Source organism: Leptodactylus fuscus, chromosome 2, assembly GCF_031893055.1.
Source record: "Leptodactylus fuscus isolate aLepFus1 chromosome 2, aLepFus1.hap2, whole genome shotgun sequence".
NCBI classification, from domain to species: Eukaryota; Metazoa; Chordata; class Amphibia; order Anura; family Leptodactylidae; genus Leptodactylus; species Leptodactylus fuscus.
In genome coordinates, this window is record NC_134266.1 from 255,403,847 (window position 1) to 255,416,363 (window position 12,517).

General features: G+C 43.1%; 2 protein-coding genes across 2 annotated transcripts in view; both read right to left on the bottom strand.

Moving 5' to 3' along the window:
* C2H11orf87 (chromosome 2 C11orf87 homolog) overlaps positions 1-7,878 on the bottom strand; it is a 322,081-nt gene extending 314,203 nt beyond the window's left edge. The window contains exon 1 of the mRNA XM_075266080.1: positions 7,866-7,878. The gene's annotated coding sequence lies outside the window, so the exon portion shown is untranslated. The remainder of the gene's footprint in view (positions 1-7,865) is intronic.
* DDX10 (DEAD-box helicase 10) overlaps positions 1-12,517 on the bottom strand; it is a 134,929-nt gene that overhangs the window by 61,883 nt on the left and 60,529 nt on the right. Inside the window, exon 14 of the mRNA XM_075266059.1 lies at positions 4,842-4,970. Within this exon, the coding sequence (XP_075122160.1) occupies positions 4,842-4,970 (129 nt within the window). The remainder of the gene's footprint in view (positions 1-4,841; positions 4,971-12,517) is intronic.

Consider the following 12,517-nt stretch of genomic DNA (forward strand, 5'->3'; position numbering starts at 1 on the left):
AGAGCTACGGTACTGGTACCGATAGCTCTTTACCTGGGGCACAGATCAGGAAAGCCGATAGTGCGCTGAATTCAGAGCACTGTCGGCTTTCCAGCAGTATATAGAACTGCCTGCACCCAAACCCATGAAAGGTCCTCTTTAATGTCCCCCCCCCCCCCTTCCAGGTGCCCTAGTTTAATATTCCCCTCTAGTTGCCTCCAATTTCATGTCACTCTCCTGCTGCCCTGTAGTTTAATATTCCCCTCCAGCTGCTTCAGTTTAATGTCCCCCTCTAGTTGCCCTCAGTTTAAAAAGGGGGTAGCAGGAGGGGGACATTAAACTGTGAGTGCACCAGAAGACTGACTTTAGTGTGGGGGGCAATGGAGAGGAACATTATAATGTGGTGGCATATAATATTAGGGTAACTGCAGGAGTATTATACTGTGTGGGGGACAAAGAGAAATGGGTGGGAATGGGCAGAGTCCACGTAGAAGTGGGAGAAACTAAATTTGTTGTGGCGGCCATGCCCGCTGCACATTCTGTCCTTTGAAAGTTGGGAAGTACGGTGATATGGCGCTATTTAGCTGTATCGTAACTGGGTTCGCAGACCAGTGTCCCTCAATTTGACTCTCAGAGACCTGCATAATAAAACCTGTTCTTCCAACGTGGCCATGCTCCAGAGGGAAGCATATAACCTCACAATAAAGCTGACAGCAAGTCATTCAGAAGCATTTCCCATTCAGTAGTGTTTCCCTTTAAACGGGAACTAAAACTAGAAGCAGGGAGAAAAAACAGAAGATTGCAAGACTGGCTTTGCTCATGTCAGAAGTGAGAATTTATTTGAAGTATAATTCTGGAGGATTTTCTCCTGCATACTTTTGATGGAAAGCTCTAATGCATGCCACTTCATAGGAATGAAAGGATCCTAAGATACTGTCTAGAATAATACAGTCTACTATGCTACTCCATACAGCAGAAAGAGCTATATTGATCTATACCAGCCTGATGGGTGTAAAAAGGTTACTCTCAACATCCATCAGGTGAATGGAATCCTATGGATACGTTTAATATATATATATATATATATATATATATATATATATATATGTGTGTATATATATATATATATATATATATATATATATATATATATATATATGTATATATATATCTCAAAAAACTAAGGGAGAGGTGGAACGGACTTGGTGTGTGTCACTTACTTAGGTGGGGGGTCTGATCTGATATCTATGAGGGTTAGGTTAATGCAATAAATGGATGTAAATACAGAACCCTTGCAATGCAATACAGGGCAGAAGAGGAGAAGCGAAGTTGCATCTGAAATGGGGCAATTGGCATGAGCCTCATTGGGGTTTTTTCTGCCTTCCCCTGGATCAACACTATCGGGGATTGTAGGGTTACAGATTGGACTGATGTCTTAATTCAACCTCATCTACTATGTAACTACAGAAAATTCAATTTCAATTGTAGTTCTTAAGATCTGTTGATAGTCGCTGCTCCACCGATTCCAGCAGTTGGAATTTGTTCTCTAGCCCCCACCATTCTCGAACAATGCAGTCAGTTTGTGTGCCTGATATACTACTTAACCTCTGTACTGTCAACTGGGCGTGGTCAGGCAGGGGGTGCCATTCAGAGCTTCAACCAGCTGAGAATGACACCTTTACCTTACTCCTGCCTGACACTGTCCTACCAATACTAAGACAATTGTCTATATCAGTATCTGTATACATACAAAGTCTCAAAAACAGAAGTCTATGGAGACGGTGGAGGGAGAAGGAGGCAATTACCAGCTATTAAGTGATTTATAACATTAGCGTACATATAATAGTATCAACATAGTTACTAAGTGTAGCAGCCTCCCCCACTCCCTTCTCCATAGATTTCTATGTTAGAAGAAACTCAGCCTGACAAATGGAGAACGGGGCCTTTTCCTTTAAGAAGATCTCTAATTACTTCTATTCACCTGTACTCCTCCTTTATGAACAGTTGTTTTATACTTGCCAGTATGCTTTAAGTAACACACCAGCTTCTGAGTCACCTATAAAGGGAGGATCTGCATGGTACATTAAACTCGCCCCCCAGAGAAGACAGTATAGCTTACTGCAAGCCTACAATGCACGGAATTGCTGAAACTTGCATTTTGCATCTTCACTGAACCGTAAGCGCAATGCCCATGTGATATAAAGAACAACGCAAGAACTCAGCTCCGATCCAACTCCAGTAATGTATCCCCGTCTGTACCGTATAATAATTATAAAATCTGGCATCTCTGTGTTTTTTAACAAAATTTTATAGAGTGGAGTAAAAGTTGGGAAACAATATTATTCCCCTTGGAAAAGCTATTACCTTTCTGCAGACTTGGTTGGATTACCAGACCCATCTGCCTTGTACGGAGTAATAAAATGGTCCTGGTTTGGGGCCAACTCTATTAGGTTTTTATCTCTCCTGGCTCACAGACGTTCGGCCCGGGGCACATTACAATAGCGTGTGACTCGCTGGTGCACAAAAATATTAATGCTTTACATTCAATTAAAAATATGTGTTCTGTTAGCAAAAAGAAACTCTGCGAGCAGATAGCTCAGAGGTCTCATAGAAGAGCAGGTTGGTGTAAGGTATGGTTAGACATGGGGTGACGCTCTGTGTCCTTCTCTTTGGTCTCAGTGGTCGGGGGGTCTGAACCACGCTGGGAGACATGAGAACACCGGGATAGAAGAGTGTGGAGTTTTTGGTTTTTTTTTCACCCCATAAATGATATTTGATCTAAGATTACAATAAAAACTAATAAAAAGAGAGATAAATCTGTGTCAGGCTGTAGCAAAGATGATAGAAACCTAAAAACTGTCAAAAAAATAACAAAAAAGGCACCCAATGGATGGCGCCGGAAATAATGGGGGCGGTGGGGCAATCCCACAAAACAGCATATAGTATTATTTGTCTGGCATGGTAAGGGTAAGTTCACACAGGGTTTTTTGGTCAGGATTTTGAGCCGAAGGCGGCTCCCATTGAACTCAATGGGAGCCGCTCAGGTGTTTTTTCCGGGAGCTGATTTGTTCCGACTGCCGGAAAAAGCAGCGACATGCTCATTCTTCAGGCCGTTTCGACTCGCGATTCAGCCTGAAGACAACTCCCTCCTCCGGACTAGGCCAATTCATTGAGCATAATCCAGAGCGGAGTGAGCGACCGGCATTCAGTCACAGCTACCCGTATTTTAGACGGGAACCTGAGGCGGCCTCCGCCTCAGGTTCCGGTCCAAAAAAACCTGTGTGAACTTACTCTGATAGAATCACCAATGGAGGCCAAACCCAGATGTGAACAGAGTCTAATTCAGGGACTGTAAACACTGCATTTTTTTTTTTTTTTTTTTAGACCATCTGGTATTTAATTTTGGAAAATCCTAAAACCAGCAATGCGGAGAACCATCTCGGCTTAGTTAATATTTGGAATCCTAATCCCCATAAAAAAAAGTGGTTGCCTTAAGAAACCCGCGGACCCCATAGACTATAATGGGGTCCGTGTGGTTTTCATATACGAAAAGGGTGACAAATTGCCTGTACGGAGACTGGGCGCAGATGTGAACCGAGCCTAAGGGTGCATTCACACTACGTATACTGAAGCTTATTCTGAACGTAAAACACGTTCAGAATAAGCGGCGTATAAAGCAGCTCCATTCATTTCTATGGGAGCCGGCATGCGAGCGCTCCCCATAGAAATGAATGGGCTGCTTCTTTCACTGCGAGCAGTCCCATTGAAGTGAATGGGAAGTGCCCGCGTGTACGCTCCGGCATGAGCAGAGCTTGCCGTATACACTGGCACTTCCCATTCACTTCAATGGGACTGCTCGGAGTGAAAGAAGCAGCCCATTCATTTCTATGGGGAGCGCTCGCATGCCGGCTCCCATAGAAATGAATGGAGCTGCTTTATACGCCGCTTATTCTGAACGTGATTTACGTTCAGAATAAGCTTCAGTATACGTAGTGTGAATGCACCCTTAAAAGAGGCAAATTCAGCAAGAACAATATATGTCTAGGCTGGGGAAAGCTAGTATTGGCCTTGGATGGTAGCACAAGGAGGAGATCTCTAAATACCGCACATTGCAGTGGATGGAGAGTTTGGCAGGCAGCAGGGTTAATAGAGGCAGGCTTGTCGCTTGGCGAGCTGAGCCATAGTGAGGGTTAATCCGCCGGACTGTGTGATTAATGCAGTATGTGCCTTGCCCGCTATCCTGTGCCCATCTCACCCCTCTCCCATCTAAATCACACAATGCCGTCCTCAGCCTGCCAGAGCGAGCGCTCAGGATGATGTGAGGCTTGATTGCTGTGCTCCCCTGCGCTCGCTTCTCCATCTTGATGTTGTCAGCAAAATCATGTTCCTAAAATGTGACACAGTCCAGGCCATCTAAATTGGCAGAAAATGACACTGCAGGATTGCTGTATGCAGCGCTGTGGGATGACACATGTCCCCACTAAAGGCTCACTTCAGGATTAGTCTTCTTAGGTAGCCTCAAATATCGATTTGGGAGGGCGACACTGTGGTACACCAACCCCATGATAATCTTTGGTAATAGGTTCTGCTTAATTTCACCCACTTTTATAACAGACAACAATCACTTTGTGTAGTCTGATCCTGTGGTCATATTTCCACCTACTGTATCTGTCCACTGTGGAAACACAAAGTTTTTCTGTATCTGCCCCATTCCTTCATACTAAGCTATGTATGAAAGAAAGGATGAAAGGTAGAAAGAAAACGGGATCCGACTACGCTGATTGTTTATTTGTAGTCTCTTACCAAGGCGACACACGTTTCCAAATCAAATGTTACAAAGTATCTTAAGAAGAAACACTCACCTCTCCATCTTCAGCAAAAACGACTTTTTTGTTGACCTTAAAGTTCTTCTTCAAGGATTTTTTGGCTTCCTTCACTTTTGTCACTTTTTCTAATTTCTTGAGTTTCGTTTTGGTCAGTGCAACTTCCTCCTAGTAAGACGAGAAAAGAAAGATAGTCAAATTGTGGGTTGTGCCAAAGTAAAATAAAACAAAAAAAACACAAATTCAGTAACTGCATAGATATTAAAGCAAAAATTTATAAATTTATATACCATAGCACCAACCTATTGGCCAGCACTGTACAGAGTTTATTACTCGCATCATCTCAGTCCCCATCGGGACTCACAGTCTAAATTTCTTTTTTGTAGATTGTGAGCCCCATATAGGGATCACAATGTACTTTTTTTTTTCCACGCAAACACGGGGAGAACATACAAACTTCTTGCAGATGATGTTCCCGGTGGGATTCGAACCCAGGAACCCAGTGCTGCAAGGCTGCAGTACTAACCACTGAGCCACCGTGTTGCCCCCCATCTAAATTTCTATTAAACTACCAGTATATATTTGAGGAGTATCCAGCAGAAACTGTTTAATAATCCATAACTTCGTCCTCCATGACAGTACACAGCCAAAGATGGAGGATACAGTCAATGGGGGAGATCTACGAAGACTGGCGTATTCGTAAACCCTCATAACAAGTCAGACGTACCCCCCACCCCTCCATACGCCTACACACTAAACTATGGGGAAACTTGTTGCCGATGTAAATGATAATAAACCTAGTATATTGCCCATTAAAGTGGCAAGAATGGCGCACACCAGAAAAAAGTTGCAAATTTTTCCGAAGAAGCAGATTCTCAGAAAAATTTTTTTTTTTATAAGATGCAAAATAAGTCGCAAATCCTGGGTTTTTGTGCATTAAAATTTGCAACTTTTCATTTTTTAAGCTGCCCTTGCTACTCCCCAAAAAAAAGGGGGTTGTGCCAAGGACGTGACCCATCAGATTTAATATCATTTACGCAAATGATGATAGAAATCAACGTCCACGATGAGCTGGTGTAGATTTTCCTTCAGGCACAAGGCCCGGCGGAGGATGCGCCCCATTTATCGCACAATATTTTTTATTGATTCATTTTTATCTTTTGCCATTTTACATGTCTGTTTTAGTAAAATTCCTAATTAAAGGGGCTCTATAACTGGATTTTCGCTATTTTAGATAAACATATGCCTGACGAGCCTTTAAAAAGGCTATTCAAGTCCTGCTAATGGTTTGTTAAAAGACCCCCCGTTTTAATGAATTACCTTTTAAACGTATATGTGAATGCACCCTCCGTGCACCCCTCACGTCATATTCTGTTCACGCCCTCCTCTATGGTTCTTCTATGTAAGTCCCTCCTCCTGCTTTCGATTCACAGCCTCTGTCTCTTCCCTGCTAGTGGCTCAGGACCTGTGATGATGTCACTACTGCTCTGTGATTGGCTTGTCCCTGTGAGGACGTCACTACAAGGTCCTTTGTCAACTTCGAAGTAGTGATCTATCATAGCATAGATCAACTGCACACATGGGGATCTATGATAGACACAGGGAGCTGCAGCCCCTGCTCTGTAGAGATCACTACTTAGACGATGAAGGACCTTGTAGTGACATCATCACTGGGACAAGCCAATCACAGAGCAGTAGTGACATCATCACCGGTCCTTTGCCACTAGCAGGGAAGAGACAGATGGAGGCTGTGAATCGAAAGCAGGAGGGGGGACTTGCATAGAAGAACCAAGAGAAGAGGGCTTGAACAGAGTATGACATGAGGGGTGCACGGGAACGCCCACGGTGCACGAAGGGCTCATTTACATATACATTTAAAAGGTAATTCATTAAAAGGGGGGTGGGTCCTTTAACAAACGATTAGCAGGACTTGAATAGCCTTTTGAAAGGCTATTCAGGCATAGGTTTATCTAAAATAGCGAAAATCCAGTGATCGCGCCCCTTTAAATAGTTCTGGAGCAGGTTTTTGTTTTTTTTTCTCTTTTAAAAACTGTGTGTTGTACTGCTCCTCTATTATTCCTCCTGTAAACTGGATGATTCCACTCTCTTTGTTATAGAGCTGCGAGACACGGTCAGCTTTGGCTGAACATTGTCAGACTTGGAAGGTACACATCCCCATCTGGTAATAGTTCTTCATTTATTCATTCATAGATTTCCAGGAGGGATAACAGAGAAAAAAACACAACGCAGAATTTTAAGAAAAGATGCTACAAAATTGTTATTTCCTTCCAAGCAGCTTATTAAAATGTACCGACTGGAAGAGTGCGATTTAGTTCACAGGCCGGTGACTGCGCAGGAGCACATGGCCGTCTTCCCGTAGTGTATGTTGGATGGAGGTAAAGCATATTTTACATTTCTCTCTGTTCCATTTCCAACATCCTCCTTGCCATGAGAGCCGCATACATCGCACCCGCCTCTCTGGACGCAGATCAAAGATTTCGTTGTGCGATTCCAGCTCTCGCCTGCTCCTCTGTCACTGTAGTTACCAATGCTGGAGCGCACGTAGACTGAAGTAGATTTTTTTTCATATTTATTTGGTTGTTTTTGAAAAATATGAATAAGACGAAAATGGAAATAAAAAAATAAAATAAAAATAAAAAATTGAATGCTAAATTTCTGACAAATTTATAAGGGGCTGGTAAGGGAGATCATCTGCGGAAACCATTTAGGCTGAATAGTCTGAACCTACAGAAATTTAGTCAAAAAGTTCCTTACTAACCCGAATATTGGCGTATTATCATAGGCAACAATTGCGTTAATATTAAAGCTAAGGCATCGAAACATGAACTTCACACTGCATACTCTATATAGCACTATGAGTAGTTTTCAAAATTCCCCTTTAATTAAAGGGGGTCATCTGATTTTAAAAAGCCTATTGTGAAATTCTAAGAAATTAGAGGGATCTCCCATTTACCCACACCTCAGTTGGAGCAGATAACGCGTACAAAACACATCTTTAACTGGAGGTGATCATATTAGGCACCATGTAATACCTTTTTTAACCTGTGGAGGTGCTGCAGGGAAAGTCAACAGTTGCAGTTTACAGTTAATCGCTAGTGGCAGAACCCCAGAACTCCTTCTAACAATAAGGATTTGTCCAATATGCGTATACTCTTTAGTAAGGGAGGCAATATGCTTCTATTATAATATCTATGGGCCAGATCATGGCCGCTCACAATTATGTACATCAACAAACAGCTCAGATTTGGAAGCTCCCATTAGAGCCAAGATATTTTTTGTATAGTACCACTTGTAAAATATCTCAGCTGTCACTTTATAATAGAGCCAGCCTTAGCCGCAGGCAGTTCTGAAGGATAGGTCACCGCATTGTAAGTCCCTTTAATAAAGGCCGGACACAGGAGACCACGACATGCTCTACATAAGCCGATTGAAAAACACAGCTTTGGGCCATTACCATATAAAACATGAGTGGAGTCATCTTCACAGGCAGGCATCAAAAAAACCTCACAATAATGTTTCCTGTCGACAACGCGAGGCCGCTATCGGATTCCTGATAATCCCGTTAACAAAAGATACCGCCGCTGTTAACATCACATGTAGAGCATAAGGCTTGGCCATATATTATATAGCGGGGTCGGTGATGATTGAAGCGACTGCTGCAAAGAAATCTCTTACAGGAAATTAGAATTGTCAGCATATTATTCGGCTTAGTGGCCAGAATCAGAACTGCAGGATACATATACATCAACGCCAGAGTCTCCATTGGAGAGTCTATCAAAGTGTCTGTAACCCTTTATAGTCAATGGGGTCTGTTGGACTTTGTGTATAATTACCATTTTATCAGTCCGCCTCTCCGAAGTTCTGCTCCTCTGGTAACACATTCCATTTAACCATTCACATAGTTAGCAACAGTCCCTAATTTGTCTGGATTGTCCCTAAATTTTCAGAAACAATTTTGGTAAATCGGGCATGACCAGGCCCATAAACGATGGGATTCGGCCAAGTTCCACCTGAAAGTGGGCGCTCCTTCTAGGTTTGGAGCAGTCCGTAAATGCCACTGACACTGGGTCTTCCAATCCTATAGACCCTACAGTTTGTGAGAAGTTTGGTTTGCGAGCCCTCAATAGGGCTACATACTAGTGTAACAGAACAATGGGGGCTGGGATTAATGCAAACAATTTACAATTACAAGAAATGATGTCCGCCTTGTTCCCATTTCAGATATTATCCAGATGCCGCTCGGAGAACTATAGGATCTGCTCTTTCATCGGATTCAGGCGAGCCTCTAAGTGGTCCCTAAAGGGAGTCGATGAATATTACATGATATTTACACTTCAGCGTTTTGTAGGCACACTTTGGGGCTTTAACTCAGAGGTTTTTAACGTTTTCCTAAATGCAGAGTTTAGCATTGCTTTGACCCTTTATCTCTAACATACTGCATTCAAGAGAGCATCAAACATCAGTATCATAGTATGGCGTTACAGGGGACTCGGGGTGTGGCCATACAGTCTCTGCAAGGTGAATGATGCCTAAAAACTGGACCCAGTGTGTCACTAAAACAGTTGATCTGGGATTGGGTTTTCTAAGTGATCTCCCGATATTTATCCATAACCGCTGTCTGGGGACCTGGATCACAAGGTGACGACCTCTAGGAGTATGGCTGGTGTTAGTTACAGCTGACCGAGGCAAGCAGGGCGAGACACACGGATGTGCTGCACAGAAGGGAATAGGCAGAGAAGGGTCAGTAGACAAGCAGAGGTCAAGGAAGAAAGGAGTTCATGTGTTATAGTGATCTCAGCAGAGGTTAGAGCAGGCAGCATAGAATCAATATGGTAATCAGGTAGAGGTCAGAGCAGGCGGCAAAGAACCGATACGGTAATCAGGCAAAGGTCAAAGCAGGTGGCAAAAAACTGATACAGTAATCAGGTAGAGGTCAGAGCAGGTGGCACAGAACCAATACGGTAATCAGGCAAAGATCAGAGCAGGTGGAACAGAACCAATACGGTAATCAGGCAAAGATCAGAGCAGGTGGAACAGAACCAATATGGTAATCAGGCAGAGGTCAGAGCAGGTGGCAAAGAACTGATACGGTAATCAGGTAGAGGTCAGAGCAGGTGGCACAGAACTGATACGGTAATCAGGTAGAGGTAAGAGCAGGTGGCACAGAACCAATATGGTAATCATACAGAGGTCAGAGCAGGTGGCACAGAACCAATATAATAATCAGGAAGAGGTCAGAGCAGGTGGCACAGAACTGATACGGTAATCAGGTAGAGGTCAGAGCAGGTGGCACAGAACTGATACGGTAATCAGGTAGAGGTCAGAACAGGTGGCACAGAACCAATATGGTAATCATACAAAGGTCAGAGCAGGTGGCACAGAACCAATATGGTAATCATACAGAGGTCAGAGCAGGTGGCACAGAACCAATATGGTAATCAGGTAGAGGTCAGATCAGGTGGCACAGAACCAATATGGTAATCAGGCAGAGGTCAGAGCAGGTGGCACAGAACCAATATGGTAATCATACAGAGGTCAGAGAAGGTGGCACAGAACCAATATGGTAATCATACAGAGGTCAGAGCAGGTGGCACAGAACCAATATGGTAATCATACAGAGGTCAGAGCAGGTGGCACAGAAGCAATATGGTAATCAGGCAGAGGTCAGAGCAGGTGGCAAAGAACTGATACGGTAATCAGGTAGAGGTCAGAACAGGTGGCACAGAACCAATATGGTAATCAGGCAGAGGTCAGAGCAGGTGGCACAGAACCAATATGGTAATCAGGCAGAGGTCAGAGCAGGTGGCACAGAACCAATATGGTAATCAGGCAGAGGTCAAAGCAGGTGGCAAAGAACTGATACGGTAATCAGCTAGAGGTCAAAACAGGTGGCACAGAACCAATATGGTAATCAGACAGAGGTCAGAGCAGGTGGCATAGAATCAGGTATGAAGAGGCAAATTGTTAAAAATAAAAAAAATAAAATAGTAATTCTTGCCTTTAAAAAATAAAATGTTCTCCCTTTTTTCTATATTTAACCAGACAAAACAAAAAGGAAGGAAAAAAAAAATATGTAAAAATAAAATGACGTAAAGATTAAATCCAATTACCAGGATCCAATAGATTACCGGAATAAAAAAGATGCAAAAATGATCTGAATAAACCCAAAGAAATTGCATTTACTAAACCTCCTCAAGGAAATGTCCAGTCACGAACCAGAGAAAACGGCCCGAGCGTAAAGTAGTTAAATTCATGAGACAAACAAGACGGAGAAGATCCTTGAGAAGTGGTCACATGCCAGAATCCAAGCTTGCTTTGTAGAGGCTCTGTCCATCAAAAGGACTACAAAAAAAGACTTGGAAGATGGAACCGGCCCAAGATCGGAGACAGTTTTAGGACTCTTCTAATCTATTAGAATTTTGGCCTTTTCAGAAAAGATTAGCCAGGAGACTTTTGGAAGGAGATGATGAGCAGGACCATAAAACTGTACGTTGTGCATCAAAGTTAATTATATTATGAGCCGCTGCCTGGCTTCCATGTAATAAAACAAGTGGCACTCCGATAGTGCAGGCCACACATCACGAGAGCAGAATGAGAACGAGGGCCTTCTCCGGCAGAATGGCGGAATTCATTTATTGAAGAAAACTTCGCCAACCCTAATTTACAATGTAAAGAGGCCACTTGCTTACTTGTGTATTCATGACTGGGAACGGCTGGATCTGATTAAAAACCAGGAGAGCATGACTTCTGCTGTATCAGGAATGATTATTAGACTTATTACTTAGAAGACGGGGCATGGTCTACATCAGAGATCGTTCACAGATCACTGCAGCACTGCGCCCAACCGGCAAAGGAATTTTGCGCACTGCAAATTTGATCGGGAAATTGTCAGCGCTCGAAGAATGTTTACGGTTAACCCTCGCAACGTAAATGGGTTTGGCTATCAACAACTTAAGCCTTCTACTCCATGGAAGTAAGGGTGAGACCACAAGACCAGAAGGATCAGTGGCATCACAAAAGGGACAGAGGAGGAGAAGGCGTTCAAAAACATGGAGCGGTTTCGTTTGGTCTAGTCTATGTTGATGTCACTGGTGGATGTCCAAGCACTGGCAACGCATTAGCTTACAGCATGAAGAGTCAGAAGGTACCTAGAGAAGGAGCACAACCTGTTCATTCCTTGACACAAAGATCTTCCATCCTCCAAGTCTACCATTGGGTACTCAGAAAGATGTTGCAGACTGTGGAGCATCATGACGAATATCGGTTTAGGTCGCGGAACTAGGATATAAGCCAATGAGCTATATGTCATAGACGGTACCTTCAAACTTCAAACTTCCGTCTACTGATAAAAATGAATTTCTATAAGGAGATTAAAGGGTCTTTCAAAGTAAACGCATACCTGTTATTTAACGTGACCTTACAAAATAAGTAGTCACGCGAGTACACGAGGAGTAACAAAGGTTAACTGAATTCACCACTGAGGTGAGATACAACACTCACTAGAAGCTGCAACCCCACCACTGGGGTGAGATACAACACTCACTAGAAGCTGCAACCCTATCTCAATAAAGCACCCTCCATTTATCTCCTCTCCTCCTTCATAGACTTCTATAGGCAAATTGTAGCCTGAGCCCTCATTAAGATGACAGTCCATCTCGGTCTCTCAAGACGAATTTAACAGTGAATTCAAAGTG